The 27942-nt window shown below is 37.3% G+C and overlaps 1 protein-coding gene across 7 annotated transcripts; it reads left to right on the forward strand.

Annotated features, from left to right (window-relative positions):
* KYAT3 (kynurenine aminotransferase 3) lies at window positions 6550–27662 on the forward strand. Of its 7 annotated transcripts, none has more exons than XM_021404458.1 (15): window positions 6630–6696; window positions 8044–8145; window positions 9792–9892; window positions 13024–13082; window positions 14331–14475; window positions 15912–16061; window positions 18031–18117; window positions 19277–19399; window positions 19489–19609; window positions 22531–22607; window positions 23512–23601; window positions 24244–24430; window positions 24914–24987; window positions 25412–25498; window positions 26934–27662. In XM_021404458.1, the coding sequence occupies exons 3-15, from the start codon at window positions 9794–9796 to the stop codon at window positions 26994–26996; spliced, it is 1362 nt and encodes a 453-aa protein (XP_021260133.1). In that variant the 5' UTR covers window positions 6630–6696; window positions 8044–8145; window positions 9792–9793; the 3' UTR covers window positions 26997–27662. The 7 variants fall into 7 exon arrangements, with proteins under 7 accessions (XP_021260132.1, XP_021260133.1, XP_021260135.1 ...); XM_021404460.1 differs by lacking the exon at window positions 8044–8145 and adding an exon at window positions 10124–10231 and having other exon boundaries at window positions 6666–6696; XM_021404456.1 differs by having other exon boundaries at window positions 6691–6829.

Below are 27942 nucleotides of genomic sequence, written 5' to 3' on the forward strand. Positions count from 1 at the left end.
CATACAGCTTCTTATCTGGCCACCAGTTCCAAACTACTGGTAATAACCAGCATATCACTTTTCAGAATAGTTTTTGATGGAAACTACCATTTTCAAATCTAGCTGTCTTGAGTTCAAATCATATTATAGCTGGAATAGTGCTCACAAGTGAGGGAGGAGGAAGATTTAAAGGGAGAGGAGAGAGAGGATTGCAGAGACAAATGAGTATGGTTGTGCTTCATTCATCATCTCTGGGAACTGGTCCCAGTGCAAGAGTACATGTGCTCTTAACTCAGTTGTACAAACACAACATAAAGTCATAACTAAGCATTTTGCTGAACAAAGATTCTGTTCACATACTCTGCTGAATGAAGGCTTTTGATGGGCTTCAAAACACAGGGTGATGATGAATAAATGAAAGATGGTGGCAGGGGAGCAGATAATAAAGATATAATCCTAAAACAATATTCCTAGTCAGATAAATGTACTTTGAAACAGGAGGCAGAGAAGTTCCACAGAAAAAAAAAAAAAAAAAAAAACCTGTCAAAAGATTGGATCAAAGTGGTATGCAATGTTAAAAGGTAGAACAGGTAACAATGCTGAAGGCTATACCGAGGTGATATGGAATAAACCTTCATTAGAAGACAGGAAACAGATGATTACACAGTAGGTAATTCTTAGGTTCAGAACAAAGCCTGTACTAAGCACAGTGAAGGTCTAGTTAGAAAATATTGTACAAGAAATATTTCTTATGAAATAAATGTTTTCAAAGAGTCTGGGAGGAAACAAAAGGCTTGAATAAAGAAGAAACTAGTATGTTGGGATCAAGGAGACATCCTGAGTAACAGTAAGAGGGAAAGAAAATTAAAAAATATACAGCATAATGTAGGATAAACAATGGTTTTCTAAGCAGGATGTTTTCCAGTCATCATCTGTGTTTTAAATGCCAAAAAAGAAGGGTTATTCTCTGCTTCTTTTAGATGGCATTCCATTCTTTTGTCCTGGTGATCCTAGTATCTTACTCTTACCGAGTAATTGTGAAGTCTTGTCTGAGACTCTTCAAGAAAGCTGGAGGTGGACTCCAAGTAAACAGAGCAGCTAACAATAAGTATTTATTCCCCTAATTGCTTTCAACGCAAAGTAAGTGTTTACTAGTTCTACAAACTCTATAAGCACGAACAGTTCACATGTGACACTTAACACTACATTACTTATCACTGATCAGTGCATGCTTAAATTCTACTAACAAAAATGATTTTTTTTAAAAAGCTTTAGGATACTACTGTGTAGTAGAAATGCTAAGTCACGGCCTGAGCCAGTGATGGAGCACCTGGTGGGAAGGCAGGACCAACCCAGGGGAGCTCAGGTGCATGCAATGCCCCTGAGTGACTGGAAAGAGTGGAGCCAGGATCCACCCCTTCCCAGACCTCACTTAAGGGTTGGCAGTGGAAGGGTATATCACTGGAGATTCCTGGGTACTAGAAGCCTTCTAAGGGTAAATAGTCTTTCTTTGTTTTTGTATCTACGGCTGCTGTATTTGGGCTCGTTCTCATTTGCTACAGCCTTGGATGGTGCCATTTTGCTATTATTGCTATATTTTCTTCTCACATTATAGTATTACATACTGCTATTCACTCTTTGTTACAGACACTTTGACTTCACTATACACTATAACTGCAATTAAATAAGAATGTACTTAAGACTCTTGCTCTTGAAACCCTCTATCATGTATATTTCTACAGAAAAGAGGGAAAATGCATTTCAGTGTATTCTTATGTAGATCAAGATTAGTCACAAGCATCTTAGATCTTTCTTTCATTTATTCTATGTTAATTTCTGTATTTCACTTCTCTTAACAGAGAAAAGAATTCTATATAAAGAAAATACTTCATTAATGTCTGTTTCTGTTTGCTCAGCACTCTCGCAAAGCCTTGTATTTCTAGTCATTCCAGAACTTGCCTGGAGACAGCTTTATGCTTACTGTGGAGGTTAGCAAACTAGAAATTGGAAGCCCTCCAGTAAGAAGCTATTTGTCGTGCTGTTCTACATGATCACTGTTGCTTTACTTGTTAGGCTGCAGATATGCAGCCCTGATTTCAACTGACTCAGCTCAAGAGAGTCACCCCCTTCAACTAACCTTTTGTTGCTGATGATAGTCCCCAACTATTTTTTTTTCTCCAGGAGTTTGTGTCAGAACTGCAGTTTAGTTTATGTGAGATATTACTCTCTAACTTGGTTTAACCAAAATTGATTAAATCAATGAAAGAACCAACTTGGGATCAACCAATATAAGATCTTTTCCATTTAACTTGCCCTTAAAATACAGAAGGATTTGCTTGGCATCACGAAGCCTCAGAGTAATCTTTTTAGATCAAAAGATCAAAACCCATTTATTTGTCTTTCAGCACACTTTCATTCTAGACCTTTCTCACTCACTTCAGTCTTCTTTCCTAAAGTGTGGCCTGGTAAATGATTTATCAGAAAAATTTATTCTGAATACCCCTATAGAAGGTTAAAACACCAGTTCTGTGCTATTTGAAGCTCCTATCAGTAAAATTGCCAGAGAATTCCTTTCTGGTAGATAACTAGATCCTACAACTCAAGCAGAAATTTGCCTTTTTCTTTTCCTGGAGAATATTGGAAAGATAAGATTAAGAGGTCTCTTACACTGAAGTATCTCTTCCTAAATTTATCTTCAGAATAAGGCACCTCTGGAATCTGTTAGCACAAAATCAGCTTTAGCAGTGTGAACAGCATATACATAAATGACCGTTGATCTGTTTATGGACAATAAGAAATGCCAGAGTTATCCACCATCTTCTTCACTCTCCTGTTGCATTCAGTTTTCTCTTAGACACAATGTATGAGGTCATTTAGAACTGAAGTGTTCTCATTACCTGCTTAGATTAGATCCTTAGAGGCAATAAAGCCAGTATAATCTGAACTCTGGGATCAACGTAATTGGCTATGATGCCTCTTTTAAATAGTGCTAAGCTACTATCTGGTAAGTAAATTATTACAGTGTAGCCTACCAGGTAAAACAAAGAAACAAACCTCCAGTGACCAAACCCAAACATCTATTTTGAATGAGTCAAAATAAGTAATGCCCATAGCACAGTGTGATATGAGGAGTTCCTTGGCATGTATTTGGGACATTTAAGCACAAAAAAATCTAGACGTAAGTCAAACAGCTCACTCCAAATGACTGAAAAGTCTCGTGCATTTGTTTAATGCTACAGACTGTGAGTAATATAGGAAACACTCACTGAAATATTTCCAGCTTAGTAGACTCCCATGATGCAATCCAGTGTTAGTCACCATGTGTGGAAGCAGCCAGGTATCCCCAGTCCAGATGCTGACTGGATTCAGTAGGAATAAAAGTGGGCCTCCCAGATATTTGGTCAGTATTCCATAACCTGCATTTACTGCACATTTTACTCATTGTAGTATACTAGTTTCCCAGAACATTACTTTAGTAAACATTTCCTAAAGAAAAGATTTGCATTTTTTTCTTAAACAGGGCTTACAGGCACAACAAGGGAGACTGTGAAGTGTCAGCTTGGCAATGGGCTGGGAATAAAGTAGATTTCTCCCAGCTGAGAGACTCCACGTTAGCCATGGTCTAGAGGTGTGTAGGTAGCCTACCTAACCTGCTGCAGAAGCATGGATGTAGGACTGGTACTAAACTGCTGCAGACATTGGCATGCCTTCCTGTGCTTTTGATTGAAAAAGAGGACTGCCAGCACAAGATAGTTGTGCAGTCTTGAAGAAGAAAAGAAGATGACAGCAAGTAAAGGAATCGTGAGCAAATAAATTCTCTCATGTGTTGTTCAGTTGCTTTAATGATCAGAAAAACAGGATTTAATCAATTTCTTGTTTGCAAACAAGACTATCAAAGACATGTATGTCCAATCAGTAATGGAGTACTTCTTCCTCTTGATGAAAAAAGCTGGCACCCTCAGTTTATATAAAAAGGAAATTATGTGTTTTTGAACTGTCATGTGTGAAGTTTTGTTTTTATGACTTGCATAACACTGCACTGGCTATATCCCAAGAGAAAGCTGACCTAAATTTTGTTTTTTGTCTCTACCTTGATTTCACCAATATCAAATTTAATTGGAGCCCTACATGCTGTAACTAGGCTAGAGGACTCCAGCAGACAAAAATTAGCTGAAGTCAGCTGATTTTCTATGGACTGTTAATAGTGTCCACAGATGCCAAGTAACTTGGCATCTACTGAAGTAATATTCTCTTCTTCACATGAACTACCTCTCGCTAACCTGTTTGGAAGTGTAGAGATTCCTGACTTGTGTTTCTTCTTTACAAATAAGATGTAGCAGGATTATATTAAAATAAATTTAAAAATGCACTAAATCTCACTTCCAGTAAATGAAGATGTGTTATGCAGTTAGGTCAGCCATGCATGAATTTCATTTAAAAAAAAACAAAAAACAAAAAAACTACAAGGCCTTACACTGCAGTCACAGAATGAATGAGATGCTTCTAAACTGGAAGTCAATATGAGTTAGTTGGGATGTCTGGAAAAAAAAAAGAACAATTTAATGTGAGTGCCAGCAAAAGTATTTTGAGAGGAGTGCTACTGAGTATGCAACTAAGATTTTCATAGCGCTCTATCATTACAGTGAATTTTGACTGATGTGTAAGTCAGAGCTAGAGAATATACCATTGTATGGATTTCCCAGTTATGCCTGACTTGTACAAGAAATTAAGTGAAAAATCCGGGCACCGATGTTGTGAATGGCCAACAGAAGCTAAACTTTTTTTTTTTTTTTTGACTGTCCTGTGACACGACAAAGTTTGTGATCTGCTGCCCTCCGATGGATACTTACAGAGACTACGTCTAAAAGCACAAGACTATAGGCAGCAGGAGCACCGTGCTTGAAACCACTAAACTTCTTAAAAAGCACTACAGAAAATAAAATAATAAAGTGCAAGTTCTTTGCATACTATATTTAGCATCAAAATCACAGCTAGGTCTCCTTAATATTACTTTTTTTTCAGGTTACTTTTTACATCCAAGTAGATGTGTTCTAGTCCATCCTATGACATTATTTTTTTCAATCAGCTCTCACTATTTTCTATGAATGCCTATAATGATTATGTACATAATGCATGTAGTAATGATATCCAAGTAATAGATGTTTCTGCTACACCTGATAATCACTGCTAACGTTCTGCCTGCTAACCCATCTCTTCATGACTGTTATTGATACACTAGCCCTCTTTCTAGCATTAATGTTTAAAAATAAAACAAGGAAGACTTCCTAGGAAAAGTATCTCATTATGCACAGTTCTTTAAAAAATATTTCTCTCTATTATTGGAAATTTTAGAACAAGAGGCGAATTTGACGTGTAATGTCCTGTCCCTTCTACAGGCCCCTGTAAAAATCTGGGAGGCGAGGTTCTTACATGTCTGCAGTGGTCTGATAAGATCACAGTGTTACAAATTGTGCTCATCCCTTCCCAAAACTATGTGGTGACAGTGATAGAAAGGAAACTGGTTTTGTAAAGATTTGTAAAAACAGAAAAAGGTTGGGAAGGAGGCATTTTAAATTTGTTTCCCTAAGTAAATAATCAAATTCAGTGATGATTAAAGGGAACTTTTTGTGACCACATATGCCTAACGGTAGCAAGACTTAAAGCAGTCAGGGTGTACCCAAGCAATGGTACCCACAGCTGTCTGAAGTTTCACTTTCCAGTGACCTCCGCTCTCATTTAGAAGCAGGGTAGCTTTCATGTGTGCGTATGGAAGCTTTGCAATGTAAATCCTGTGAATTTATGCGATACTTTGAGAAATCTGCAAAACCCTATTCTTTGAAGAGGTGAACTTATGTATAGGATCTATGTTAACAATCTGGACATTTCATTCCCTCCCAAAATAAAGTCCAAGAGGGTAACCGGTTACCACAGTTTGCATCAGCCTAGTGCTAGTTCTTAATTATGTTTTTCAGGAGATTACGTTTGTACGTGGTTCCGTATCGAGAAGAACTTGAGTTATGAATTACCAGGACAATCATAATTCAAGCTCTGGCACAAATCCACCAGCACTTGGAAAGCAGCAGCTTTCCTAAAACATTCAGCCACGGTCCTGTGCCTTACTCTGTGAGCACCAGCCTCTCCCCTGGATTTCACTACGCATCATTAAGACCTGCGTGCAGTTCCACCTCAGCTGCCCGCCTCGGCGTAACGCTTCGTGTGGCGCTCCGGTGCCCCCCTTCCCTACAGGAGGCGACGCCAACGCCGCAGCCTGCGCACCGCATCAGGCCTCGCCCCGCTCCGCGGCGGCCGCGGGGCGCCTGGTGGAGGCGCTGCCGCCGTCCTCCCGCTCTCGCGCGGCGCTGGGCCGCCCCTAGCTCGGCCCGCGCGGATCTGCGCTCTCTTCGGCCGCTCACGGGCCGCTTTGAGCCCTGCCTCGGCCTGCCTGTCGGATCTCGGCAACGCGCAGCCGCCATCTCACTCAGAGGCGTCAGCGGAGCTACGGCGGGTCTTTTCCCATCCGCTCAGGCTGCTGGGCTCCACCCTGGCGGCTCCTCCCCGTGGGCGGGAGCGCGGCGGCGGGGCCGGAGGCGCGGCCGCGCTGGCTGGCTGTCCCTCAGCGGGGGCGGGGTCCCAGGCCGCCGGAGCCTCGGCAGGCCGCTTCCTCACGGCGCCTGCGCGTCAGGCCTGAGAGCGCCTCTGAAGGCTCCTCCCTGAGAGGTTTGTCGGGCGTCTGCGCAGCCGGGGGCTGAGGCGGCAGGCCGGGTGGGAGCGGGCCCGTTGGTGAGGCGGGGGCTGGTGCCTTTCCAGCTGCGAGCTCGGGGTGCTTCATGTTGGAAATATGCTTTGGTAGGTGAGTGTCAGTGTAACAATAAGTGCAGCGTAAAATGGGTAAGTGCCGCAGTTGCAATATGCGGTGGATAAGTAAAACCAAGCACCATCTGATCCTTCTTCTCGTTCTGCACTGTGAAGTTTGTTTCTCCATGTTTGGTTGTCTCTATTTCGTGGACTATGGAACGAGAAAGGACAAAATGTTGTCGTGTGCAGCAGTTCTTAAGTTCTAGTGGCATTTGTTAAAATACTTAGTTTCCCTGAGTTCAGCAATTTCAGCAATGATTTTCTTGGCTTGGTCCATCATGAACTGCTTTTACGTGGCAGAAAAAATGTTGTGGAGAGGAGTCTGTAAGGTGGCATCCACTCTTCCTCAGATGCCATCCTTCCCTGGCTGTGTACAATGATGCAGTCTTTCAAATAATTCATAAAGTTTATCTGAGATACGATCTTCATCTAAGTTTATGTATCCAACAAATATTAAACTATAACAGTGGTTGTATTTACATTGTTGTGGGAGCTGAAGGGCTTGCGCTGTTTCAAGTAACGTGATTGTCACTGGAACTGCAGAGTGAGACTGCTCTCTGCATGGAGAAAATGCACTGGCTGGAGCGCTCTGACTGTGTGCTTGTCAAGCCCAAAGGCGTCCTTAAAGAGGTGGTATAGCTGAAGTTAAATATGAAGGGGCGGCAGCATTTGGCCTGTAGTTTCAAAGAAGGGGAGGGAGGGAGGGAGGAAATGAGTTCATTAGAAGCATTTTGTAATTTTACTGGAAGAAGCTTTATTGGGATGAGAAAAAATAACCACAGGACATTATAAAATGCCTAATTGATAAAACGTATGCGGAGCTAATTATTAAGTGTGCGCTCATCCTAAAAGTAACAGTAAGTAATTCTTTTGAGCCTGTGTTATGTGTTAACATGTTATGTACAATATTTGTGGGAGTGTACGTGTGTGGAGGAAAAAGAGTAGGTCATGTTTTCTTTATGAGGTCTGGGGGTGGGGACTCTAGCAGGACTTTGCCTTTATTTCCTTAAAATTTTGCTTAAAAGCAAGCATTCCATGTGGCAGAAGAGGGAAGAGCATTCTCTAGAAAAGCATCACAAATATTTAAATGTAGCAGAACTACATACAGAAACCTTGACTTTCCTTGTTGAGGCTGTTTTTTTTTCCCCGTTTTTTCCAGTATTTCTGTATATTCCAGAAATATTTTTTTCCGTTCTGTTCCTCATACAGTTTTCACAATTTCTACACTTCTCTGGCATTAAAGGTGGATATCAATTTTTACTTCAGATGTTTCATGTACCTTCAGAGATTGACCACGCTGCAGTGATACAGGTCTGCTGCTCCTCATGCTATGCCATGGGTTTGCATGATTGCCTCACAGCAAGTAATGCCTTGTCAAATACCACACTGCCTTTTAGTGCAGCGTGGCACTAATGCTATCAATATTTACAGACTCTATTTTTTTTCCTGTTAAGGTAGCCAGTTAACTTTGCATGTCAAGTTTGGAAAATTTTTATGTCATCTTGCTACTTCTAAGTGCAAAATGACCAGGTAAAGACGTGCGTGTTTGTCACACTGCAATAACTACTGCAATTGTGTGCTGTAAAAGTAAGGTTGTCTCTGTCACTCATCTAACCCTGGGAGAGTAGTGCTGTTGTTGTAGTCATGTAAGACAGAATCCGTATGTTATACACAACCAGGAGAGCTTCACAATCTTTTTTGTCTTTGTAGTTATCAATGCTACGTGCTATTATTAAAAATAACTTTAAATGTTATTTTTAAATGGTATTTACAGGTCTTATTAAACATATATATTTCTTCTATGTCTCTCAGAGTATCTGCTGACTGGTGCAAAAATTTTAATTGCTGTTTATTTTTGGTAGTCCTCTGGCCACCTGAGTTGAGGACATTGCTACTGTTTCTGCTTTTAAAGGAAACATTAGTGAATTACATACTTGCACATCACTAAACCCAATGGGCTTGTATGGATATTCTTGAGGTTCTAATTGAGTTAGGTACCACTCAGTATTGTGTCAGAAGGACCTTAATTTCAGAACTAAGACTGAGTTTGGAGCACTGGAAAAAGAGAAAGGCAAAATAACATTCTTCTAAAACTTACAAAATGAGGCATGCTTAAAAGGAGTATTAGTGGTCTTTAGATTTATTTACATTTTCAGTGTAAGGAATACTGCCTCATGGGAATAAATCCATTCTTCCTAATGATAAACTCCGATGTTTTTCTCTTACAAATTCAATTCACTTTGACATTGTAATCCAATACATATGTTTCAACAAACTTCTTGGAAGTAGCTACCTTAGGTATCAGCTCATGTGTCTTTTTGCAGTCATTGATTAATAGGGCTCATTTTTTGCAGCCAACGAGCAGTCTGTTACTTCACACAGAACATCATTCCTGGCTGTCTATTTTCAGCCATGCTAAATATTTAATGTTTGCCCAAGTCATTGAGGCAGAACTTCTTTTAGTTATATAAAGTGCAGAGACCTCCTACTCCAGTGTGACTGGTCATTTTCATTATCTCTGTTTCTGAATGCTTAATTTGAAACAGCTGAAAAATTGAGACCAGTTTTAATGCTGGGTCCTTTTTATATTGTGTATAAATTGGCAACTCTGATAGTAATTTGTAGTAGACAAATGCATTTTCACAATTCTAACAGAGACTTTGAATTACATTTAACTCTTAATTTTCATCCTAAGGAAAAGAAAAGATTATTGCCCTCAAAAAGAGGAAACCTTCATTTTATATGACATTCAGAAAAGTTTTTAAACTTTGTCAGTTAAAGTTTCATCCTTGATGTGTACAAAATGTGATAAGGTAATAATTTACTAAAATTGATTTCAATGAAAGAAAATCACTGAAGGGAAGAGAAGCTTTTATCTATTAAAAATGCTTAGCGATGTTTAGGAAACTTGTTCCTGGAATCTAAGGTTTTTTTCAGATTACTTATTTATTATACAGGCATGCTTGTTGTTTCCCGAAGCCTCTGTTGCCGTGGCATTGGAACGTACCAACTACAAACAAATTTACTTTCTAGGTCCCTCAAGCTTTCAGCCTCTGATGTAAGTATTCAATGTACTTCACTGATAAAAGTATTTCATGCAATATTTTAGAGATACACTTATTTCATAATGTTGCCAATAAATACATATTAGCTGTATTTTCTTTACTTCTAGTTACCTTGACCCAAACATTTAATATTAAGACTAAAGTAAGTTTTTCTAACAAGTTAAATATTTAACCACACTAGCACAACAGAATTTGTCAGTTCTTACTTTGTGTATCCTTTTCAGTTTTTAAAGTCAGTGCTACAGGTACGAGCTGAAAGGATTGCCTAACTGTTAGAGCATTAGCCTGAGATATAGGAGACAGATTCGTGCCAGCTTTATCACAGAATTGTGGTATGTCAATTCCTTTGTATCTTGGCTTTCTATTAATTCAATAGGGGTAGTTGTGATTTTTTAATGCTGCAATAACAAGGGATATAAAAGCACTGCAAACTTATGTTTATACAGTACGTCCTTAATTTCCCAGCTTAAATGCATATGAGATTGTTTAGCTTCAGCTTAAGTATTTATCTTTTGCTGAGAGAAAGCAAGAGCATTGCAACGTGGTGTGTGGCTGGAGGTTATGCTTGGTGTTGTATATAGAACTCTGGAATGCAGTTTGTGCTCCCAGGTCACAGAGCAGGAGTTCATCTAGTTAGCAAGCTGGATCAACCAAGGCACATGTCAGATCACCTACAACAGCTGTTGAAACTGTTATACAGACAACTGTAGCATAGTTTGCTCATATGAGAGGCTTCTTTTAACATACAAGTCATTTGGGAAGTCAGATTTGGCCTAAGTCAGTTTTTCACGTGCTGTATTTATATTCTGTTTAAAGCACCTGGATGTTCTTACTGACCGAGCTGAAATTTCATCCTGTCTTTATTTTTCAATTTACTTAAGATTTTGGCTTCATTTGCAGCTTTTGACGTTGTATTCCGCAATTTAATTATGTAAAAGTATGTGCTTCTGTCATTAAACATATTGCCATTCAATTTGATCACGAATTTCTTTGTATTATGAAAAAAGGTAAATAGAAGCAGCTCCTGACTTTCCATCTAAAGCAATCAGTGTTAAGGAAAGCAGGAAGTTAGAGTTAGAGCTTGGTGAGGACGTGGCTCTTATTTAACACTCATGGCCATCCTAGCTCTGCACCTAAAAAGGGCTTGAAGATTATCAAGCCATGACATAATTGGACTAGACTAGAAAGGAATGTTAAGAGTTGTCATGACCTTCTAGAAGAAAGAATGCTCCTTTGGGTATCATTTATAAATGTAATTTGTTTACTTGCTGAAAGTAACGAGGTGAACCTCAACTCCACTGTAAGCTGAACATCTGAAAACTAATGTAACTTTAGTTGTTCTGTTTTGAAGCTATTTTCAAGATACAAGAAAAAAATAAATAGACCTGAAATATTAAGTATTTAAACTTAATGTAGTGTGAGGGCTGTAATGGGCTTTCTTTACTTGCCTATGTATTTTTAGCTATGGAAAATTACTTACCGAAGTTAAGATCTTTGTTACAGTTGAGGATAAAATCCTACAGTGGAAAAGCTTTTAGCAAATTGAAACAATTTTAGGAAGAGTGGATCAGTGAAAGAAATTTCCCATGGCACTATGCAGAATTCTCATTTTTAGCTGAGAAGTTTCAAAACAAGGTTTCTTATTCCTTATAGTATGAGTAGTAGTCTAGCATGAGGAGAAAAAAATGGAAGCGTGTGTTTGTTGAGAGGGGCTCAGTCTAACCTATGTTATTGGTATTTGTATGGTATAGGCAGACACTGATCATATTTACCAAGGCAAACATTGTAAAATTGGATTCGTCTTCTAAGCCATATGTGTTTTTTAAATAGATGCAGTACTGTTCACCCAGTCAGAACTCACTCTTAGCTGTGGTATATGTCCATTGTTAGGAAGTACAACTTCACCCATCTAGTTATTTATCCTCAGGCAGCAAACCATGAAAGATGTCCTATGTTTTGTTCTTTGGATGTTTGTCTCTTACAGTTGAAGTCAGATTTAGATCTGTACAGAAGACAAATGAGCAGTGAAATATCTGTTAGTTTATTTATTGCTTTCACATGTTTCAAATTGTTATATATAAAGTAGCTTAATGACTGTAAAAAGCTTGAGTACAAACATGTGCCTGCATAAAATTACAACTGTGAGCCAATCCCATTGTTTCAAAGTAGAAACTTGAAGTGTAATGGCAACTCAGGTGTTTAGTCCTTCTCAAAGTGTGGTAGCTGGAGTATGTTTTTTGAATCCTTCACAAAATAATAATACCAAGCAGTGGTAAAAGTCACAAAATTAGTAGTCTAACTCGAAGAACCTGGAGTGTTTGGAGCTCTAAGAGTCTTATTTCCTATGTGAATCATTTTTCTAGTGCCCAGCTGATTTCCAGATAGAAATGGACATGTACTGCTTTATGATTATTTTCTTTGTTGCTTGCACATACAAATAGATCTGGTGGTTTTCTTTTCCCAATTTTTCTTTTTTTTTTTTATGTCAGATCTATTAAAAAGTTTTTCTCTACCTTTACAGGGAGGACTAAGAGGTCTATTCTAAAGCAGTTTTCTAAGACCTTCATTAAAGGTCTGAATATACAGCAAAAAGACATATTCTAATGTGTTTTTAATGTGTTATAATTAAACATTTACAAGTTTTGAAAGCCTGAATGAAAATATGAAATGTCTTTCCTGTTTTCTTGCTAGCCATTGTTTTGGCAAGTAAAATTGCTTAGAAAACACATGATTTCCAAACTGAGTTGGGCTAGGAAAAAAAAAAGAAGTTACCTTTAAGATATTAGTGTATCCTATAAAAAACAAAGAACATATGTATTCTAATTTTTAAGTCTTTTTTTAAAGCTACCGAGCTAAATTATGCTCCTCTTTCATCCTTGCTGCAAATTCATTTTAGACAGTGATGAATGAGGGTTTATGACACTTATAATGTGTTTTCTTGTTAGTCTGTTTTCAAGCTATTACAGAAGCTTTAATGAAAGACATTTAATGAGTAACAACTGAATTCAGTTGGCAGTGGTATATTTGAGAAAGCACGAAGGAGGGTTTGTCAGGCAGGATGCAACAATACAGTACTTTGTCTTTCTAAACAAAACCCTTCTGTCTGTATATTTTGATCTTGCAGACAATGGCCTTTAGACACAAAAACACAAGACGAATTGAAGGCCTTGATAGCAATATATGGTAAGTAGAAGGAAAATAGCAGCAAATTTCAGAAAATCTTTGGCTGATATGTTTTCTTCCCAAACTGATAATTATTGCCAACAAGAAAGTGCACAGCTCTTGCTGTCTCTGCTGAAATATATTTGTTACCTGCTTAAAAGAAGCAACGAACCAAATCCTGTTAAACATTTTTGAACATTAGGCATTAGGCCTAGGTTTCTGTGTATCTAGTAAACCACATAAGACAAGTATAGCTCTTGGATGTGGTAGTGTAGCTGGCTTTCAAATTTAAATGCTGAGTTGAATAATTATCTCACTAATACTCACTTTTTGTTTAACAAATGAATCTGACTTAATTTTTAAACCATTATACTTGTCTTTGTAATTTATATTCTTACTCTTAGTATGCTTTTTACTAGCTATTAAATTGGTCACAAAACACTATTACCATCACTGGTAAATATGGTATTTTTTTAGTTAATGAAAACAGCTTGGGGCTTACATTACACATATATATACATACACATTAAGTATGCGCATATGCAAACACAAGGTTGTTTTGCTCATCCAGCCTCAGATCATTTTTTTCTTTGTTAGCAATTTGTTTTTATTTTGATTGAACTGTGATGCTGTGTTTTATTTTCTTCCTCTTTTCATGGGTAAATTTTGCATTTTACCATTTCCTGATTACCTAAATGTTAACAAGAGTGAAAAACAACAGACAAAAAAAAAAAAAACCATACAAACAAAGTTGTTCAAGTGTTTTAACCTTAGTTTCTGACAGGGTACTAGGAATAGTTAACAAAGAGCTTATAGCAATCCATTGTCTAAAATCACCAAAAAAAAAAAGTTACAATCTTCAGAGATGACTGGGTAGTTTAAGTGACACCTTTACTGGACAGAATCTAGGCTTTAAATCATGTAATATACCTGTTCTCATTTAGTTCTACTTCATTTTGCGAAGAGGGTTTTCTGCCTATATGCAGAAAACCTGTATGCTTGTGTGTGCACATATGAGCACCATTGTGCTGGTAAGATAGTTATTCTGTGGAGCAGAAAGTTAACTGTTCATTGGGTTCTCTCAGACTCCTGTGGTTACTTAACATTGTCCCAGACCCTATCCCTCAGCATGAGCACACTTTACTTAAAACTGTTTCCACTACTGTGAACTTGGCAAAGCAAAATACTTCTTTTGTCTTCTAATGATGGTGAAGGAAAAGGTAATTCCATCTGGTATGTTAAATTGAAGATGTATTTTTTTTCTGTTAGGGTTGAATTTACAAAGGTGGCAGCAGATCCCTCAATCATTAATCTTGGTCAAGGCCTTCCTGATATATGCCCTCCCGGCTATGTTAAAGAAGAGCTGGCAAAAGCAGCAGCAGTTGACAGACTGAACCAGTACACACGAGGCTTTGTAAGTACTGTGGAACTTGAGGAGTCGAGGTCAGTGGAGATCTTGCCACAGGGGGGAAAAAAAAACTTTGTCTGAAGATGGTTGTACTGGTAGTTCATACTCTTCTGTCCCAAAGTAAGTTTCCTGAGCAGTTTTACCTGTTACCAAACAACAGACTGTGTAGTCTTCCTTAAGGCAGAATACTTCAGCAAGAGCAAAATGGTAGAGTGCATATGGGATTGTTTGAACCTTTAAAGATGATATAAATCGATTTACAGACTAAAAGATTGTAAATTACACATTTTCCTTTTATTTGGTCTGTGTAGACATGAATTGGATAAGATAATACCAGAATGAGAAAGAAGTACACTATCAGTTGACACAATGCCTCAAGAAAAGATGCACCCATAAAGTTAGTATATCTGAGTGGAGATTAGGAAGTATTAGAGTAAGTTTCCCCTCTGGAGGATAGTCACTACACATTGTGTGATTTGCCATGTAGCACTTAGGTCTTGAGTTGGATGTGGAGTAACTTGGGTGGTGCAGCATTCCTGTATAGCTGACACGCTCATGGGAAGAAATGGCTGCAATTTCAATGAAAAATGACTTGCAAGCCTTAAATTATGATCATGCTTTTGTTTACAGAGAGATTTGTAATTTTATGCCCTACTTGTGTAGCTACAATGTTCAGTATTTAGAGGAGGATTTTTTGTTATATAGCTGAATTTTCTCCCAGAACTGCTTTCTCTCTTTTTACCAAGTATCCAAAAGGAAGAAGAAAAGGTTTTTCACAGCAGGAAACCTCTGGTCTTCCTGAGTAAACAGAGTTGTGCCTTTTTATTCCTATATTGTAGACGGTCTTTATGTTTGTTTTCTTGTTCATTGCACATTTTGAGAAGAGTACACTAACCTCTGCGTCAACTGGTGAAAGGTCATCTGAGGTTTGCAATATATGAATTATCGTATTATCATAGTATATAAACAAGATAAAAAGATTTTCCTTGCACCAAAACATTTTTAGTTCAAAGTTAATGAAAACGAGAAGGCACTTCAGATGAAGATATGAGTAGGTAGGAAAGAAACTCTAAACGTAATGAAGATGAACTGGTATCAGTTTATTCCCTTCTCCTATCTCTTGTCCTAGCTCTCCTACAGGCTACCTAAAGCTATCCTGAGATATGACGATAAGATAGAAATTCAAAAGTATCAGCTTTTGAAAAAGAAATTTCCAATGGATTCAAATAAATTAACTTCACTTACCCAATGTACAAATACTTTAAGCTACACCACCTGTTAAAACACATTAACAGAGGGTCCGTCTCATATTTTTCTATTTCATAATGTGTTATTTTGATCCATGGGAGCGCAAAAAAAAACCACAAAAAAAAGCCCCGAAACACTGGTGTGTTGCTGACAACATATAAACTCTTTCAGTTGCATTTCTTTGTTTTGAACAGGGGCATCCATCACTGGTGAGAACCTTGTCTCAAGTATATGAGAGAGTTTGTGGAAGAAAGATTGACCCTCTGACAGATATCCTGGTGACAGTAGGAGCTTATGGATCTCTCTTTAGTACAATACAGGCTTTAATTGAAGAGGGGGATGAAGTAAGTTTTTTTTTGAAATATTCACTTATACACATTGAAAAGAGAATTTGACTGCTTTTTTGTTGTTGTTTGTTTGTCCACTTATAAATTAATGTTTGGGCTTCTTTTTGATCTCTCGTAATTTGGTTACAGGAAGTAATTCAGACCTCTGCATATTTGACTTGCAGTTCTAGAAGCATCCTTTGGATGTCTTCCCTATCAATTCACCAGCTTACAGACCCTTTTCTTTCATGCTTGGCAGTACCTCCAGCAGTTTCTTTACTCTTATAGTTAGATGACACAGTATTGTATGTTTATTTAAGAAAATGTCTGGGGTGTTGTCTGCAACAGAAAACGTGGTACAAAATATTACCCGTGAAAAGCTATTGTATGTCAGTTTCTATTATGAATCATTGAATTATAGTAGTAAAGGCAGGAAAGTCCTTTATAGAAAAGATCATTAATTTACTGTACTATCTGTGGTGATTCATCTCTTCACTACTGATCTCAGACTTTTTGGTAATGATATTTAGTATCATTCTGGGGGAATGTTTCCTTGGGTCTCCAGTGAACAAAAGCTTCTTTTGTTGTTGCACATTTTGCTTTCAGCATTTTGCTATTTTCGCTTATATAATATATTCACACTTCTATCTTTTATTCCCTTTTTTGTTGCTCTGATATTCACTTCTCTCTTTTTGACAGTTCTCTTAGTTCTCTGCTCTTAACCTTTCTTTGGGATGTTGGTTGTGTGTGTTTGTTTGTTTTGGTTTTTCTTTTCATATTACCTAGCCTCTCCCTAGCAATTTTCCTTGAATTTGTCCTTTTTTTCCTGTCTGAAAACTTTCTTCTGATGAAATTTAGACTTAGGCCATTCTTTGGGGTTTCCTTGATACTTAGAGATGCTATGTTGGATGCTGCTTGGTAGAATCAATGTGTTTGAAAGGAATACATTCCATCTGATGTGGCAAGTGCATACTTACTTCCATCTGGAATGTCAGAAATTAGGGCAGCTCTGCTGTTCAGCAGTTTGCTATGGTTGTCTCCCATCTTTGTCCTGCATATTTACATCTGTGCAACAAGACACCAAACGTCCCCGATATTATACGTTAATGATGGTAACATGTAACTACACAAGAACAGCCTGTGTGTGTTGTCAAAAAGAAGAGTAGTGCTTACTATGCTTAGTCTAAGGGCATTGTTATATGAAATTATATGCTTTTTTAAATACTTATTTTTCTAGAGACCTCAAAGTTCATCTAGTTCCAACCCCCTTGTACAAGCAGAATTACCAGCCACTAAATCAGAAGCTAGATAGGCTGCCCAGGGCCCCATCCAACCTGACCTTGAACACTTGCAAGGATGGGACATCTGCAGCTTCTCTGGGCAGCCTGTTCCAGTATCTCATCACCCTCTCTGTGAAAATTTTCCCCTGACATCTAATCTAAATCTTCTCTCTTTTAGTTTAAAACCATTTCCCCATGTCCTATCACTATCTACGCATGTAAAAAGTTGATTTCCCTCCTGCTTGTAAGCTACCTTTAAGTATTGGAAGGCCACGATCAGGTCTCCCCAGAGCCTTCTCTTTTCCAGGCTGAACAAGCCCAGCTCCCTCAGCCTGTCTTTGTAGGAGAGGTGCTCCAGTCCTCTGATCATCTTCATGGCCCTCCTCTGGACCTGTTCTGAAAGATACACATCTTTCCTGAGCTGGGGGCCCCAGACAGTACTCCACATGGGGCCTCAGGAAGGCAGAGAAGAGTAGAGAGGGACAATGACCTCCCTTGCCCTGCTGGCCACCCTTTTGATGCAATCCAGTATGCTGTTGGCCTTCTGGGTAAGGAAGACCATTCTGTGATTTTTTTTTTTTTTTTTTTTAAATCAGGATGGAGTGGCAGAAACATTATCAAGTTAGATTACCAGAGTAAATCTGGAAATATGATGGTATTATACACTGAAGATTTTCTGTTTCTGATATTGGTGATTGTAATTTCAGGTAATAATAATAGAGCCATTTTATGACTGTTATGAACCAATGGTAAAGATGGCGGGTGCAAAGCCTGTTTTTATTCCATTGAGACATGTGAGTAGCTTTTTAAAAACTATTTATTATATAAAACTTCTCTTCCATACCTAATACAGTCTGATGAAAGCCTTATGGGAGATGCTTTTCTGTACAGTGTTTCATAATATGCAATTATACAAAAATGAGATTGATTGCTATAGTGTAAGTCTGAGATGATGATAATCCAAAGCAAATAAAATATTTTATTGGTGCTGGAAAAGGTAGGACAGTGTTTCTCATTTTCTCATTTACTTTAATTTGTGCAGTCTGAAAGCTGATCAACATTCCTCTGTTTGGATGTGATCAGAAAATGCTTTCAGTGGAAATGTAGGAAGGATGATTATGCCAGTGCAAATTCTGTAGCTGTTGCATTTCAGAATATTCGGTTTCTGATCCCTTCAGCAACTCATATAGTGATAAGAGTAGAATTTATTTTCTAAAATCTGCTTACTAAATAAGAAGTGATTGTTTGGTAGATAATAACTTTGCTGATAAAAAGGAATAATTATCATGTAGTTAACTTAAATATTGGTACTTCTGTCATCATGTTGGCAGGTAGCAAGGATTTTTATGGATGCAAGGTGTTGAGGGACTGCTTTTCTTTCCTTCTAGGGATATGTCAGAAAATTAATATGACCATGCTCTTTTATCTTAGCAGAAACTGACCCAAACTTCTGTCATCCTCATGTACACTGAGGATGTAACTCCAGAGCCTCAGTGGCAGATATATTTAACTCTTTGACTGTTTTCATATAGATAAGGAGGGAAGGAGCTGAAGTCCTAGTCTAGTAGTGATTTATCTTTCCAGCCAAGCATGCACATACTTGTTCTAGTGTATGGGAAGGCCATAAACTCTACTGTCATGTGATTGGACTTCCTACATTACATACTGTATGGTCAGCGTGTGTGTAACCAGATCCTGGAAACTGGTTCTTGGGGAAGCAGTGAGACAGACATTGGGCAGGACAAGACTGTCATTGTTACAGTAATTTGTCTTGATCTTAGCCTCCCTGCCTGTTTGGGAAGCACCTCCTCCCAGGGCAGCAGAACAGGTTGGATAAGTTGTCACATGTGGTTAGTAAAGTGTCTGAGGATGGTAACTTGGGCATCTCTGTTTAGGCAGTAGCAAGTGTTGCATTCCAGTAATGCATGTTTTGTTTTTATTTATTTTTCCAAGAAAAATGGTGGAAACTCTGCATCTAGTGCTGATTGGGTCTTAGATCCAGCTGAACTTGCAAGTAAATTTAATTCCAAAACAAAAGCGATTATTCTGAATACCCCACACAACCCTATAGGCAAGGTAAGAGTCCAGCTTTAACACTGCTGTAATTTCGTAGTATGCCTTAAATGCTGTGATTAATGCATTGCCTTTACTTTCTTGCATGCCAGGTATTTACCAGAGAAGAGCTCCAGGTAATAGCTGATCTCTGTATTAAACATGATACCCTGTGCATCAGTGACGAGGTGTATGAATGGCTGGTGTACAAGGGAAATAAGCACATTAAAATAGGTACCTTTTTTTTGTGATATATTTGAAGCAGCTGTGGAATGATACTGTAAACTTACCTCTAAAATAACGTTTGCTGGAAGAAGTTCAAGCTTAAGGCTTTTACTATCTTAAAATCTCAAGAGTAGCAATAAAAGAAAGGCTATTAGTGAGGGCTCTAGTGGAAGCATCACTGTAGAAATTGATTCTTATGAATAATGAAAAGGAAGTTATGTCTAAATGACCTTGCAATGCTTATTAGCTCAGCTACACAGCTCCCGATCGTACAGCTGTAGTATGTTAATTGTATTGGCCATGCGTAGGCTGTGAGTCTGTTTTGAAAGTGGCCTAATCTTGTGGCTGTTGTGGTAATACCTTCTAGATACTTCACTTGATAGTGATACCTTCTAGAAGACCTTCAGACAGGGAGGAAGTGGAATGTTTTGGGATCATTTGATTGTAATCTGAGTCAGTGCATCATACCAAGTTACCACAGTAACTGGTGCTTTATCCTGCTCCAATTACAAAGTAAAATGAGTTTAGTTAAAAGCTTTCTTCGTAGACCTAGCAGGTGGTGCATGCAAACAGCCATCTTTAGAACCAAAGTCACTGTGGGTGGTGTAAGATAATCCATTTATGTTCCTTTGCTGTAACAACAGGTTTGAATACTCATGTTGTCAGTTGTACTTTGTCTTAGTGGACAGGTGCTGAATTCTTAAAACACAGTAACTTTATTGTTTATTAGTATCAGCCTTGTCATGTTAATGCTTCAAACCAAAACATTTACAGTTGAACAGAAAACTTTCTGTAGTTCAGCATACAAAATAAAAATCCCTTGTGATTATGATAAAAGGTAAAGCCTGGGAAGTTACTCAGCTTCATTCATTTCAGAATGTACTCCATGATTGATCTCATGGCGTCATCTGTAACTTTATTGTTAAGATGATCATAAAGCTTTCATAAAACTGTGAGAAATAACATTACTTCAGTAAAAGAAACAAGATCTGTTTGTTTTAACTTCAGTTTCTAGACTTCTTTAAATCTACAAAAAGAAAATGTAAGAAAAAATGGCACGTGCTATTTCTCTGTTTAATAGCTCCTGTGTTTTCATATTAAACTTTCCATGTTCCGTCAAATGCAGTGACACTTCCTTTCTGAGAGATACAAAATGGATATTGCATCAATATACAGTGTCTGGTGGTGGTTCCTTAATATAATTTAACAAGAGTTGCTAGTCACAGATCATAAAATTAGTACAGACTTCGTGCTGTCACTAAGGCAGTTTTCTGTAGCATGATGCACTTCATCATGTTTCTCATCACTTTGTAAAAACAGTGAACCTCCTCTAAGTAATGATTGGGATTTAGAGGTCTCATATTGTAACTGAGGATTAAGAACAAACATCTCAACAAGCTGAGTGCCAGCCCACGTAACAGACTTATACATGTTAGCTTGCACTTTAATAGTAAATTGTAGTCCAATTATGGTGTCATGTAATGATGCTGCCACATGGCACAGATTAATTTGCTTATTTAAAACCTGCTTATAAAGGCAATGGAGCTGATTCTTCCCCTGTTCTCTTTTGCTGCTGCTATTGTTTGAAATGCTGTTGCATTCTGTCTCCAAGGTCGAATTCCTATGACTACGTGGCAAAACAGTCTCGATAAAGGGCATTCACTTTGAAATTCAATTATTTTTGCAGACTGTGAGAGCTAGTTCAGTTGTCTTTAGGAAGTGATGTACACTCTTGACCTAGCTAGCTAGAAGATGCATCTGTACAAACTGTCTTTGTTTTCAAGGTCACAGAGCAGTTGAGTGAATATGGGTGAACTAATAAGAATGTGAGTCTCTTTCCTGCTAGTTGTTTGGTTTCTTTTCTTGGCAAGCGTGCTCAGAAGAATACAATGCATTTTTTTTTTTGAGGAATTGCTAAGGCCTATACCAAGCCTAATGAATGTAACTGCTGCAAAACCTTCCTTATGAAAGTCAGTGTTTTTGTTTGGAAAAACTGTGTTCGTTGACCTCTCTAGAGAGGGAATTTAACAACTGATCCGTTCATTGGTAGCAGTTATAATGTACAAACGTGCTAGAGCCAGGTGTTTCTTAGCACTGCAACTGCAGTTATGACCTTGTCTAATTTTGTGTCCCAGACTTGGGTCTTGATTTACCTGTTTCTACTGCAAATGAGGTAAGTTAGAGGCAAAATGGTAAAGCAGTGTACAGAAGAAAATTGCAAGCTGACAGAAGAGACCTTTGCTCTGTCATCACCTTTGAAAAGAAAGGAAAGATTTTGGTCTCCTACAAGATACGAATACAAAGAAGAAGATGGGTTTCTTTGTATCCCTTAATACTTGCAGACACCCGTATGTAGTTCTTGCTGCATGTCAATCTCAGGCCTGTTCAAATTATATAATAAAATGTAATTTATTTACTCACTCTGTACTGGGTTTCTCACTCATGTGGTATTTGACTTCTAAACCAGAACCTTAGAAATTATTTTCTTTTTTTGGTTAGAGATATTGAATGACACTGAACTGTTTTCTGGACAATTCCATTAAAATGGCTGGGAGTGCTTGGTTTGATGTTGTATATAGTGCTCTTACCAGGCATCAGAAATAATACTGTATTGAGGTGAATAAGTAGCCTCTTAGATTTTATCTTTCTTATGAATAATTTTGCATCTTAGCTGGGGAAAACTAACATCATTTTCACCAACTATGTCTCTCCTTATTTTCTATCTTTGGCACAAAAATAAGATTTGGATTAATAAACGTCTTTGGTCCATATATTCTTTCTCACTTGTTACAGTTGCTGTATTTTTCAAATGCTCTCACTGCAATTATGTACCAATGTATTGTAGTTCTTATCTAGGAGCAGTACTGTTCTTCAAATTACATGGAATATGTGAGTTCACCTGTACCGAATTAATTTTATTTTATATACAGCTACATTGCCAGGTATGTGGGAAAGAACAGTAACTATAGGAAGTGCTGGAAAAACGTACAGTGTAACAGGTTGGAAGGTAAGGAAAATCAGTGTAAGAGTTTAGTTATGTAAGTAACAGAATGCATTTATCACACTCTGTTTTTGTGACCTGTCTTCGAAAGCTTCTGGCAAATATTTGTGTCTCTAAAAAGTGAAGATACCATTCAGTTAGAACAACTATCGACTTGAACTCTTGTGTTTTAAGTCTGTTCTTGTCTTTTGAGTAATGAGTTCTTGTGAAGAAAAAAATATATAAATAAGTACAGTATGATTTGTTCAAAATCATTCAAAACTGGAGAAGAGTTGGATACTATCATATTTTAACTTTCCAGTATTGTGATGGTGATGTTGTTTTCAGATTGAAATAATACCTTTTGGAATGTTTTCTCTTTCAATACTATTAAAATATTAAATAATAATATTATCCTTGACTTCAGAATACACATCAGAAAATAAACAAAATATGTAACCATTTGGCAGCTAAGTGCTTTCTTCTTCATCACCAGTGGTCAGACTGAACCATGACAATTGAGTTGCATCTGGCTAACAGTACATTTGATTCAGTAATGACCACTTTTTTTTAAACTCAGCCACCCTTGATGTGGGTTCTTATGAGATGGACTTAAAACAATTGGCAATGACATTCCTAATAAAGGCTCTGTTTAATTTCTAACTCATTATATGAAGAATTAAAAGTTCGCTTGATATTCTTTGAGACACGTGGCTAAGTGAAGCTGCTATTTTTGTCTCACATCTAGATTTTTAAAAATGCATTATACAGCAAAATTAGTATAAACTAGCTCTCTTCTAAGTTCTTTATCAAAACAAACTACCAATTTCTAAAGAAAAACTTGAGACATTTTCTAACTTGAATTCTTTGTTAATCTGAAGTAATGATGTTGCTCTAAGTATAACATACGCTTTTTTTTTTTTCCCCATAGCTTGGTTGGTCTATTGGCCCCCAGAATCTGATTAAGCATTTGCAAGTAGTTCATCAGAATACACTGTATGCTTGCCCAACTCCACTACAGGTAGGTACAGATGGAGCCAAAGAAGTTATTTTCTGACATAGCAAACTTGTAGACCTCACCGTGATAAAACAATAATTGCAACAAGTAATTTTTAATTGTCAAAAGACATGTTCTGGAGTGCTAGAAAAAGATGATAAACTTCATCAGCTGACTAGACATTTAAAACAACAACAACAAAAAACCCAAAACAAAACCAAAGAAATCTTCCAGATTCTTTCTTCTTTCATGTACAAACTGCTGCTTCTTGCAGAAAATACCACTCCTAACAATCTATGTGGTTTCCTACGAAATGTAAGTAAAAGTTGTTGCAATCGGATCTTGTCTTATTGACAGTTATCTTTACCCTCTAGATCACAGTTTAGTATTACATGATTAAAACTAAACTTAGCTTCAGTTCATATTGTAAACTCTTACGTCCAGAACTTCGCATGTGATTAATTCCTAGCAAGCAATTGGTGCTTTGGGTTATTCTACAATACAAATTAACAAGCAAATTACACTATTGCATGTAGTTTGTGTAATTTATATTTGCTGATTTGCTTAATAAGAGCCAAATCCTACTACAGAATCAGAGAAAAATCTACATAATTTCATTAGGAAGTGTGTGAGTGTCCGTGAGTATTTTGAGCATTGTATTTCCAGGAGGCTTTGGCACAAGCACTTTCGATAGACTATAAACGCATGGATGACCCAGACTGCTATTTTTACTCACTGCCTCGAGAGCTGGAAAGCAAGCGTGATCGAATGGCTCAGCTACTTCAAGAAGTTGGGCTGAAGCCTGTCATTCCAGAAGGAGGATACTTCATGATTGTTGATGTTTCTACATTAAGTAAGTAAAAAAATTATTAGAAAGGGTATGGAAAGCAAATATTTTTAAGCTGAGAATACAACTTTTATTTTGAACCATCTTCTCATTTCTTATTCACATAACATTGTTAGAAATACTAATTGGGAATTAAATTTTCTATTTGACTTCAGCCTGGAGGTGGATTTTATAAGCTTGAGCAAAAATGTTTGTTTGCGATTCTAACAGCTGTCCTTGTTTTGCAAAGCTTTGACAAAGTTTTAGAAAGGGCAAAGGTTATGGATAAGAAAATACGTATATTTCTTAAAAGTCTATGATTATGGAAAAGTTTGAGAGCCAAGCATTTGTCTTAATCTCCTGAGTTTGTACTTGTTAGTTGTTATAGTATAATTTGAATTATACTTTTTTTATAAAAGCATACATCTTTATTCTGAAGTGTTAGTGTAATGCTGTTGGTGAATGCATTCCCACTGCGCTCTGGAAAATCATACAATTTCTTTTTCTTAGATGTGGATCTCTCTGATGTAGATGACAATCAACCTTATGATTATAAATTTGTCAAATGGATGATATCATCTAAGGTAAGATGGCCTAGTTATACTTTTAATGGTTTTTTTATTTAATGCTTTTTTACTGAAATCCAAAGCAGTGCAACCATGCTTATTAAATAACGTAGTAGAGATACTACATTCAAAACATTCTTTGGAATTTATGCTATCTTTTTGGAACTGATGTGGCTTAAATATTGCTAAGCATACTGATGATGTATCCTATAGGTTTGTGTTAAGTTCCAGCATTTGTTCTTTCTCTGCTTAAATGCTAGTTGTAGAAAAATACCTTTGAAATGTTTTGTCTAAGAAAAGTAATGTGAGTTTATTTAAGCCTAGTTAGCCAAAACAAAATCCAGCCTTGTATTTCCCTTGAATGTTGGCAGAATTTTAGAAAATCATGCTTTAAACTGTTTTTAATATATATGTATAATAATGCTTCTGTTTAATTCTTCAGAAACTCTCAGCAATCCCTCTTTCAGCGTTCTGTGGGCCTGAGACAAAAAGGCAATTTGAAAAATATATACGTTTTTGCTTCATTAAGGTAAATTTGTGTCCCATGAAGACTCAAAGCTCAAAAATCAGTGCAGCATCAAAAGCTGAAACAGACCAACTGCTGCATTTTTGCCCACAGTCCGAGTTGGATGGTTTTAAAAACAGAAAATCAGTTTGGTGTAAAATGCAGCATGAAGTAGCTTCAGCTATCTTTTTTGCTGAGGGACTTGAAACCAGAAATATGGATGGCATGGCTAACAACTGGGTAGTTAGGTCTTTTTTTTTTTTTTTTAAGATACTATTGATACGTAAAAGCATTCTTGACCAGTGATGACAGTGAAAATGTATGAAACGGGTGTGCTGTCAATTAAGGTGGATCCTATAACTGGAGGAAGGAATAATTCCCATGTGTAGCAGAATGATGTACTAAAATGATATGCATGAAATACTGCATGTCTGTTCAGTTTCCAGCAACAAAAGTAGTAAGTTGGCTTAAAGTTTAGCTCACCTGAAAATAGAGTTTTACACAAGCTGCAAACTATAAATGAAAACAAAGACACAGGAAGGAATCTCACCTGTTTTTTAAAGAAAACAGAAATCATGAATTAGATAACATTCGTGATTTTGTCAGCTCCTGATTTTCACATATTTTTCCTGGTGTTTCACCCAGTTGTTGTATCTGTTCTTGAAATGAAATGGTGTGGGGACGTGTACATACATAATCTTTGGTAATCTGAGTGCTGTAAGATGCTTCTCCTATTGCTCTGTCACAGAGTCAACATACTGAAACATGCCAACTCTGTTTTAATATAAGAATCTGTACCTTAGCTTGGACCAGTAATGAATGGGAGTTTCTGCTTATGTTATTACAGCTCTCATTATGAGGTATAATGACAGTGATATAAATGCAGCCAGTAACAACCAGAATGGAACTTGCTGATAGTTAATGTAGCTTGCCAGTGATGAACAGCTCTAATCATGACCAGTTAAACACCACCTGTATGATTCATCATGTTGCAGCCAAGCCACACAGCTGGCCAGTGGATTACTTGTATTCAGAGGGTTTATGTTTAAGTAGTTGACAGCATAGCTTGGTTGCATGAAATTTTAAAAACCCCACCTGTACACATAAAGATTAGGAAACTATGCCAACAAGTGTCCAGTATAGAGCAGCCAAGTGCATCACTGTGTAAATGCCAAATATTTATATAAGAATTACCCAGTTTAATTAAATTTGATAATATTCATATTGAGAAAAATGTAATTTTTCTAACAAATATATCTGATAAATATTTGCAAGGAATTAGGATTTCTTTGTGTAGTGGAGATTTGTAGCTGTAACTGTTAATGAGAATGCGGCCAACTGCGATATTAACAGGTTGCAAGTGACATTGCCAAATATTGATTTGGGATCATACAAATATGACTACTACTGTTTTCAAGAATCCATACTTGAAGTAATAGTGGTATTTCTTGTTTTGCAGAAAGACAGCACACTGGATGCAGCTGAAGTGATCCTGAAGAACTGGAAGAAGCCGAGAGCTTGATTTTTTTTTTTTTCCTCTTAATTAACTCTTTTGTCTGGTATAATTATCTTACACCAGGGCTTTTATTGCAAACCTAAGAACAAGTTACTTAATACAGTACAGAATTAATATGACATTATAAATAACTTTGTACTGCCACCTGCTGAGGAGTTAAAACAATGATTTACCAATAATGTGACTTGGAGGTTATTTTCATTCTTTTCAAAATCATTTACTTTTTTCCTCTAAAAAATAATCTGCGGGAATCACACGTCTTTGTCTGAAACACAAAGAGTTTTAGAACTGTGAAATAAATAATTGTTGTGGGTATTTTAAGCTTTTTGGTATGAGGTGGCGGAAATTTAATATATGTCTCAGAGAAGATAACCACAGTGCCTTTCTACATACCTATCTACTCTGTCCATGCACAGATTGCATCAGTTTAAGTAAAGTGATTGAGTTAAATCAATAAAGTGTTTATATGTAGGCATGATCTAAAGGGCTAAGTTGGATAATCTGTATTTAATTTTCCCACGATAGTCATGGGCTGTTCTGAAGGTATTCAGTGCTCAATAAAATTATAAAAGTGGCATCTAGAGTAGGTTTGATTTTATGTCTACCCTCTTGTTTACTACATGGATGAATCTACAAAGCAAAATAAAAGGACTTGCTGTAGAGGCTCCTCCATCAGGTGAATTAATCCTGTAACTTCTTTTTTGCTCTTTTTATGTTCGCATAAGCCATTGGTAACTTCACAACAAACTTATTTTAATCCCTTAAGATCTAGTGGGAACATGGAGATGGACCTAATATCGTGCTGTGATTCTGTGATACTATGGAGCTCAACTTTGACTATTCCAAGCTCAGTGCATAAAGGACAGGTTCAGATGAGATAAATGTGGAGAAGTCCTTCATTGTTGCCTCCTCTCTGTGCAATCTTTTAATCCCTGGATGGGTTTCCCACTAG

The sequence above is a fragment of the Numida meleagris genome, chromosome 7, assembly GCF_002078875.1.
Source record: "Numida meleagris isolate 19003 breed g44 Domestic line chromosome 7, NumMel1.0, whole genome shotgun sequence".
Classification (NCBI taxonomy): Eukaryota; Metazoa; Chordata; class Aves; order Galliformes; family Numididae; genus Numida; species Numida meleagris.